The sequence below is a fragment of the Helobdella robusta genome, assembly GCF_000326865.2.
Source record: "Helobdella robusta unplaced genomic scaffold HELROscaffold_19, whole genome shotgun sequence".
Lineage (NCBI taxonomy): Eukaryota > Metazoa > Annelida > Clitellata > Rhynchobdellida > Glossiphoniidae > Helobdella > Helobdella robusta.
The window spans coordinates 118,253-127,861 of record NW_008704034.1 but is presented as its reverse complement, the minus strand read 5'-3'; the positions used below and the strand labels follow the sequence as shown (position 1 = coordinate 127,861).

Below are 9,609 nucleotides of genomic sequence, written 5' to 3'. Positions count from 1 at the left end.
TAAAAGTTTAAGAAATTTAGTAGTAATTAATCATCATTACACATTCGAATAAGCTAGATAAAAACTTAATTTATAGGTCATAAATATTGTTAATATTATAATTAGATTGACCATCAGACTCAATAAACTTATGAAGAACAAATCTCAAACGACTGAAAAAAGTCATTGAAGAATGAAATAAAAAGGATTTTACAAGCGAAACAAAATTGAAAAGACCAAGTAAAGAACATAAAGTAACGCATCAACAAGAAACCCGATTATTACTATTAATAAAACTATTAATAAAAACATAAACGACATGCACAAAACAAACAAATGAATCTTAACAATTTTTTATGAAAAATATATTTTTTGCATCCTGTATAAATTTCGTCCAAAAAGATTTAATTTCAAATTTATAAAAAAAAGCACCAGTATCACAAATGTAAAAATATCACCAACAATAAAAGGTAACGCACACGAAAATATATTGAGTGAACCAATCAAAGAAACAAAAAAAACTTGAACATTATAATTCTTAAGTGAAATGGGATAAACAGGAGTTTTGTTGCAATATTACATCTAACACCTATATACACAAAATGGCTTGGCCACACACTTTAAATGAAACAAAAAAAATCGCTTTAATATTAACAAAAATAAAATAAAACACATTTCCATATTTTTTCCAACAAAAACAACAAATGAATAACCCAAAGTTCCAAGAACAAAGAACCAAAACTACGTACAACAATAACTACAACACAAATAGTACGATGGCAATCATGAAAACAAGTTCAGCATTAAAAAAAACATGAAAAACAATAACTGCTATAAATTAAATGTTCCTTGGGCAATATAATTAGCATGAAAATGATCTGATTTTTCTCAATTAAGAAATTAAAAATTGAAAAATATCGTTAAATATCTATCTCGCCAATAAAATGTACAGGTATTATTTATATTAGCACCATTAAATGTTTGAATATTAAGCTATCACTAAATGCCCTTGAACTATCAAATCTTAACACATTTATATATATTTAATTACAATTAAATGTATTTAATAATAATAAATACATTTTGTTATTGATTTTTAAAAGGTTGATAAAATGCATGGTTATGTTCTCTTTTTCTTCCAAAATCTACGTCATTTCATAAATCAGCAAGATATATTTGTTAAGCTCTAAAAAATGAAAACCCAACATTTTGTCTCTTAAAAAAGCTCTCCAATGCTGATGTTGATTAAAATTTTTAAAAGAAAAACCACCAAGTTGTTTACGGAACGTCAGCAGGCATGAATAACAAAACATTAAAAAAGTTAAGATACTGACTCCTCAGTCTGGCACCGAACAATCCTTACTGTGAAACAATTTCTTAGTAGAGTAGTTTAAAACATAATGAAATGTTCTTATCATGATATTCGCATTCGTTCTTTGAAGTGCTTTTCAAAATGTTAAAAAAGTAACGTCAATAATAATAAATTGAAAGCGATGATCATAATAAGGTGAAGACATTTAATTTTTTAAATTAATTCAAGTAACTAAACGATTTATTTAGTGATGAAGTGTCAGTTAATCAATTAAAAGACCCTGTGCGTGTTGAATTGTGACATTGGGAATAACAACGGAACTGTTGTTGTGCTGACAACTGTGGTATTTGTTCAGGTTCTCAAGCTTGTTCTTGTAACTCTCATAACTCTCCTCGCCATCCTTGAAGCGCACAACCGTAGCTGGAAATGCAGGCGGGTAGTTGGTTGAAGGCCTCCCGGGTTTGCATTGTTGCTGCGCTACAGTGGACGAGGATTTGCTTTTAATGGTCTTTGTCGTTGTTGAAACTTGTTGTTGTAGAATCTGATGTTTTGGTGGATGACGTTTGTTGAATTCAGTATTCTCGTGCAGTGGGTTTACGTGACGGAAAACGGATGTGGAACTCCCAACTGGTGTCTATTGTGTTGTGATTTCATTGTCATGCTCATTTTCACAATTTTATCACCACCACTATCAAAGTCGTCACCACTGTAACCATTATTATCAAAATTCTTATTATCATCAACAACTTAATCATCACTATCATCGTCATCATCATCACGATTCTCGAACTAGAGCTTTCAGCTATGTAATTATTAACTCTGCAAACAGAAATCTTCCTTTCAACTATTTCATGATTAAAACAGCTATTTATCTCTGTATCTATCTCTGTATCTCTCTCTGTATCTCTCTCTCTCTCTCTCTCTCTCTTTGTGTATCTTTCTTTCTTCTCTCTCTCTTTTCCTCTCTATTCCTGTTTTTTTACGTTTCTTCCTAATATTCTATCGTTTTTCACGCACTCTTCTGTCTTTCACTTTCTCTCAACTATACTAGTTTGCTTGAATTTGCTTAAACTTGCATAAATTAGCTTGAAATCTGGTCATATGAAAAAACACACCAGAGGACACATGCATGCACTGCACATTCTTTCTCCACGTTCAAACCAGGCATGCTTTCCTTGTTTTCAAATCAGTAATAAACGAACACATCAAATGAGCGAAATAAAATATTGTGAGCAAGTTAAACCGAAAAAACTGAAACTAACGCGTAAACCGGTGTCGTTATTGTTTCTTTTTCTCCTATCGACATTGACGCTATGGTCGCTGACGTTGTGGCTGCTGACGTTGTGGTCGTTGATGTTACTGTTGTAGATGTTATTGTTAGATAGGTTGCAATCAAACGAAAAGTTCACTTTACAATCAGGACATTCTGTGAAGTGTAACAGATGTTTCTTCTCATCGCTGCAATACAAATTACAAGCCTCACAACTAACACCATCGGCATTGCTTTTCCTGTTTTGCGCATTAACTGAAGTTAACAAGTTAATAAACTTTTTGTTTATTTTGCTAGCACATTTGAAAGACGTAGCAGACATATTATTAGATGTTATATGTGCGAGTGTATGTTCTCCACAAGATATTCCAACAGTAGTAGTTGATGTTGTTGTTGTTGGACTATAGAAAGCATGCAGACTTTCATTGCCTACAAAAATTGTCAAAATTAATTAGTCAATTAAATTACTAATTAATTAATCATCATAATTATATCGTCATCACCATCACAGACTCTGATGAGTGAGGCATGACGTATTTGCCCTCTCAATAATTTGTAGATGAGAGTGATCACCATTTTGCACAGCCAAAACATTTCCAAACAAAATTGTAAAACAATAATATATCCAATACAATTAATCAAATTGTTCTCAAACTGTTATAAGCCATAAAATAGGAACTAAAAATATACTTGATTGAAAAAAAGTTGCAAAATATTTTTGGAAAAAAACAACATTACCTAAATTGATTTACTTTACAAAATTAAACAAAATAATTCATTGATGGCGAAATCCTTTTTCTTGGTTAAGCAATAAATAGGTGTATATAAGAAAACCATAATAGTGCTTCTCTTCAAAACATGAGATTTAATAATTTGTATCCTTGAAAAAAGCAGCAAGTGAAAAATTTTCCTTTAGCTTCTCATTTCGCAAAAAATTTGTAAAAATGTCATTAGTGTATCATTAACTAAACTCAGAACAGAAAAATTTTGTTGAAAATGTTAGTAAAAAACTTTTGAAAAATTTTCGCCACCCACCCCATTCAAATTTTTAAAACGTCGACACACTGATCACCATCCTCAGTGCCATTTAAATAAAAATCTCAATTTGTATACAACAACAACAACACACGTTTAGACAACATTTTCCCCGAGATCGAGGGTTGCCGTTTGGCTACCTATGATGAAACCGAAATACCCCTCGACGCCATTCACTGAGGGCCATTGTCACTTCTGTCATCATAAGTAATTTATTTGGCTAATTTTTACACAGGACGCCCTTCCTTACGCAACCACAGTTATAAGCGGTGGGCCTAGCCTTTGATGATCCAACATCACTCACAAGGCAGTGAGGGCCAGTTTAATGTCATAACCAGGACAATCTGTATAGTTATTGTATTATTGTATAATTGATCACCCTTGCCGACATAAACCATCAACCAGCATCATAACCCTGACTTGGTAAAAATGAACTTCAAGAGCTGTAATGTGTTTGCATTTATTTTTTAACTTTTGCTGTACTGACCTTTAAACTGCAATAAATCAGAATTATTCTTCACCACAATTTTATCCTCTTTGTATCTAAAGTGTTTGCAGTTCACACAACAACAGACATCTAGTTTTTTTGGTGTTGATGATGTAGGCGTGGTTGCTGCTGCTGCTGGTGGCGATGCTGAAGTGGTTACTGGCATGTTTGAAATTTCACTCAATTTTTTGCGTTCGAGAGACTTTCTTTTAGAAGTTGCTAAAAAATTATCAGACGATTGTTCGAAATTCATTTGATTTAGTGGAGAGTTTTCAAAGATGTGGTTTGCCCGGCCGACTATGCTCTGACTGCTGCCTACACTGCAATAGATGTTAACGTTGTTAGCAAGGATGTTATGGCGAATATCATTCAGTGCGTTGCCATCGTCTGTGTATGATGAACTTTTGCGGTTGTCAGGAGCTGGCAATGTTCTGATGATTTGATTATCACTGTCCTCAGTGTTGAAATGAATACCATCATTCTTTAAATCTGGACTGTTGTTAGTGTTAATGTTGTTGTTGTTGTTGTTAATGTTGTGCACGTTCTCAACGCAGTTAGTATTGCCAGCGTTGACGACTTCGGCCACCAAACAGCTACAACAGTGAATGTTATTTATAGACGAGCAACATTCAAAATGATTGGCGTTGATTGGTGTGCTGACATGAAAGTTTTTTGCTGTTTTAATTAGTTTATCTGTTTTATGTTTGAAATATATTTTAATCGATTGTTCAGTATCAGTATCAGGAGAATCGTCATCATCGTCGTCGTCACCATATTCTTTGTAAATTTTGACAGCTGCTGACGACGATGGCACTACTCTGCTAGCATTTGACGACATTTGATCGTTGTTCTTGCTACTGGAACCCATTAGCTTCTTCATGAATGTTAGCATTATCTGAAACTGAAATGATCAAAAATATTATTTCAAACTATCAAAAATATTATTTTTAAACTGCATGTATAATATAAAAAAACTCATCTCAGAATTTTTGAAACATTTAAATAAAAAAACTGAACCCGTAAACATGAGAGCAAACAAAAGCAGACATTTAAAAAGCAATAATTCATGCATTTGAAACTTCTTCTAAATGGTTAAAGAAAATGTCTACACCAGTAATAAAAATATAATTTTACGATAGCATAAAACAATTTTATAATGGACTTAACACTTCAAAACCGAACAATGCAGTAAATAAGAACCTAAATATAGTAAACGATTTTGAGAAAGTGAAATTATCAGTTAAACTGAGAAGCGAAACTTTAAAAAGAGATGACGATGACGCAGTGATAACCACAGACAGATACAGACAGAATAAAATCATCAACCCATCAGACAACAAACAACAGCAACAGCAGCCAGCTTAAGATGACAACTCGCATGAAAGTAAAAAAAAAATTAATAAATTATAAAGAAAATAATAATTAAAACCATTCACGAGGGATGAGTTCTAATAGAATTACACAGAACAACGACATAGCAACATCAATTAGTGCAGTCTAATGAGCTAGACAGAGTAAAAAATAAAAAAAAAAAACAAGAAAAAGAAAAAAAAGTAATAATTGCTGAGAGCATGTGTGTGTATAATACAAATTACTTTCTTTTGTGAATAAAAATTGATAGTAAGTAGTAAAAATAGTAATAAAAATAAAAAATTACTATAATATTTCTCTTATTATTATTGCTGTAATTATTATTATTATTGTAATTATTATTATTATTACCATTATTAATTTTTTATTCAATTCAAGTTGTTGTACCGGCTTGTTTTTCGTAAGTAAATACTGTTGATGTTAAAAGAAGAAAGAAATTATCTTCTTTTCATAGTTGTATTATATATAATATGTAGACCAGCTTTATAAAAATTTAGAAATTTTAAAAAGTTTTAATCAGCGCTGTCTGCAATTGGAGGTGATAGATGGAGATATATGAAATAAACAAATAAATAGACATCTAAGCATGTGTGTATTCGTACATGTGTACGTACATACAAAATATATACATTTGTGTGTGTGTACATACAAAATATATACATTTGTGTGTGTGTGTGTGTGTGTGTGTGTGTGTGTGTGTGTGTGTGTGTGTGTGTGTGGTTAGTTATAACCAATAAACAAAACTTGCAAATATTTCCTCTAACTTTCGTTGCGAAAATTTCCTCTAACTTTCGTTATACCGTTAATAAAAGTAGATAAAAATGTTAGACAAATATGAATTTGAAAATTTGAAATTTTCAACTATAAATAATTAAATAAAACAGACACAATGTAAAATAAAAATATAAGCTTTCACCGAACATTTTCTCCCTTCTTTCATCATTTTCCAATCCTCTCAACCTTAAAAACTCAGAACAAGTCCAAACTAAACACTAAACTGCCTCTCTTTTTTAACAAGTTCACCTCCAAACTTATCACCTTTCAAATGCACCACAAAGTCTTTTTATCTTATTAATGCATTCAATATTTTCCAGTTTAAAATGCTCAAGTCTTGTTCGCATGCCAATTTCTCTTTACAATTGCCATTGGTCTTCAAGCTTTTACCAGAAATGTCATCACTTAAACATTTTCTACGTTCTACAAATTCTAACAATCCACCCGATCTCAAGTTTCCATGTAATACATCAATCACATCAAAAAAATCTGCTATCGAGAGGTCAACGTTATTATGTTCCAAAACCATTCCAACCGGTTTTTAATTTCATTATGAATTTGAATATACAAAATGGTTAATCTTCTACAAGCTAGCTTTTATTTCCATACGTTTCATATATTTCAAATTCACTTTTCAGACCTAGACCTGTCAGAGACCAACCAACAATTGTGAGGCCAAGTTTTGTAGCCTGGTTTGTGTGCCATAAAACGTTATTTTTTACGTACTGAGTTTACCAATGTTTCAACCTTCGGTTAACTTTTTTCAGTCCCATCATTCACGCTCATTACTCTTCTTCATATTATGTCAATAACTATCATTTATTTACCTCGTTTTTTGTGATTATTCCCAAGTGAACATTTATACCAACTGAAAATATTGATTTTGCTACCAAAGTCCAAACAAAACAAGTCATAGCAGAATCATAAACTTGCTCCATATTATATTAAGCCCATGGTGAATATGCCGCTCTTAATCTTAATGAAAGTTGTAAAGCAAATATTTTCTTCAGAATAAAAACATTGCTTTCTTACCAAAACCCTTTGAAGTAGTAATATTTGCAATGATAGATAGCCAAATATATGAAAAAACAGATATGTCATGGTTATATACATATATATAATTTATTTATTTATGTTTTACAATATTTATCTAATTTATCACTTTTTATGTACTTTTCTTTACGTAGACGATTTCTGGAACTTACTAAGCAACCATTAAAAAAACTATATTGAAAAAGCCAAAAATATAGAACAATTTTTTATTTGCAGCATTATAGCATCAACCTAACTTGAAAAAAAACATTTATATAAAATTCCATAATTCCATTGATAAAAATTATAAGTTAAGTCCGTACATGTCAGTCAATGCTTAACAATAATAATAATATAAAGTAATAATATTAATGACAAAATAATATTTGCACTTGCAATTTTTATGTTTACTAGATGACATTTTTAGTATTCCTATTAACAACATTAATTCTTTCAGTGCAAAGGTTTTGATTTTTTAAATTCACAGAGCCTATTTTTAAACTACAAATAATTCTAGGTAAAAGACAACAAGACTAATTTTAAGAACAGTAAAATAAATGACTAAGCGTTAATACTTGCACGCCTGTAAATGGAATAAAATTTTTTATTTCAATATTTGAATAAATTAATTTCCATTTAAATATATATTTATTGAAAATTTATGAAAATAAATTACATTAGACGCAGTACTATTTTAGTGCTACGTTAATACAAGTACTACATTAATTATTGTAAGTACTATTAACATTTATAGTAGTATTTGCTGATAGTAAAAAACAGTACTACAAGGCTTTGCCAGAAATCCAACTTGGAAAAAACATATATTTTCATTGCACAGGATTGTGATTATAGCTTATAATTATAAATACTATATGATGTAACTTTTATTATTTTCCTTTTTATTATTAAGAGACAAAATTATTATAAAAAGAATTTCGAAAATTAATTTTGAAAAAAATCATCGCAACTTGATATGAATGATTGAATTACTACATACATGCAACTCGTACCAGACCAGACTTATTAAATTATTACATAGCACGTGTGGATTTGCTTTTTTTTATAAACTTATTAAATGACTAACTGACGATAATGAACGAAGAAAATCTATAAGATATAAAGAGTAACACTTAATTACTATGTCTGGATGAGTGAGTGAGTGAGTGAGTGAATGAATGAGTGAATGAATGAATGAATGAATGAATGAATGAATGAATGAATGAATGAATGAATGAATGAATGAATGAATGAAATCAATAACAGATAGAACGCAGCCATATAAATTTATTATCGAAAGTAATCATCTAGCTTAGCAGGAGATGGTAATAATAATAAAATAAATATAAATCTTAATGACAATCAACATATAATTATACTGAGAAATAAACAAATACAAATTAATAGACATCTTCGATTGTTGTTTTTCTACATAAGCGTGGTTTCATTGTTAGACTCTGTGTGTAACAGATCGTAAATAAAAACCACGTCATATTATCTTGATTAATGACGATGTTACAGTCAATAAGTCAAACCTTAAATCATTTACTATTAATCAAGGAGAGAGTGATTAACTGCCAGTGTTAAATAAGTTGACTTAATTATTTAATTAATTATTAATTTAATTAATTGCTGTTAGTTGTTCAAGTCATGTGATTAATACCTAGTATCAAATTTTGAACCATAATCTTTATTAAAATAACGAAAAGTTTTTAGAAAAGCAATTTCATTTAAAAACTTTTATTAAAGCTAATTTGCACTATTAAACCTGCGATTTGCCTAATAATTTCGTTTAGATTCATTCATTCCGGGGTGGGGAACCTTTTTGCTGCGAGGGCCGCATTGAGAACTATTTTACCTTTGAAGGGCCGCATATGTACTTAAATAGCAAATTTTTTCGACCCGGGAGAGAGTAGCTCCTTTTTTTGGTTATAATGTCTGGCTAACGACCTTTTTTTGTTTTTTGGCAAACAAGGCCTCGCGGGCCGCATAAAATAGCTTCGCGGGCCGTAGTTTGCCCACCGCTCTACCCCTGCATTAATTTATAAATTATGACTATAGTTCAGGAACATGATAGGAGCCAAGACAAACAGGTTATTTATATCCTTTTCAAACATCAAAGACATCCATGTGGTACTTGGACCACTTTCAGCTGTTTGACCACCTTTTAGTTTAATTTGCACGCACGCACACATACACATGCACACACTGATTACTGTATTTAATTAATAACTTAATAACTATTTTTTAGGGATTTAATGAAACGTTAATAAAATAACGAAAAAAGAAAATAAATAAACTGAAAAAATTGAACTAGTTCTTCTTTCCAGGTAATTAATCAAAAAATTTTAA

General features: G+C 30.7%; 2 protein-coding genes across 2 annotated transcripts; both read right to left on the bottom strand.

Moving 5' to 3' along the window:
* Positions 1 to 1,445: 1,445 nt before the first annotated feature.
* Positions 1,446 to 3,137, bottom strand: HELRODRAFT_191189 (hypothetical protein; the record flags this gene model as incomplete). Its single annotated transcript, XM_009016617.1, has 3 exons — positions 1,446 to 1,925; positions 2,554 to 2,816; positions 3,065 to 3,137. 3 exons carry the CDS (start codon positions 3,135 to 3,137, stop codon positions 1,554 to 1,556), a joined length of 708 nt encoding a protein of 235 aa, XP_009014865.1. The 3' UTR covers positions 1,446 to 1,553.
* A 926-nt stretch (positions 3,138 to 4,063) lies between these two features.
* Positions 4,064 to 7,166, bottom strand: HELRODRAFT_170781 (hypothetical protein; the record flags this gene model as incomplete). The annotated part of the gene is made up of 2 exons (XM_009016616.1): positions 4,064 to 4,984; positions 7,056 to 7,166. The coding sequence occupies 2 exons, from the start codon at positions 7,164 to 7,166 to the stop codon at positions 4,064 to 4,066; spliced, it is 1,032 nt and encodes a 343-aa protein (XP_009014864.1).
* Positions 7,167 to 9,609: the final 2,443 nt, after the last annotated feature.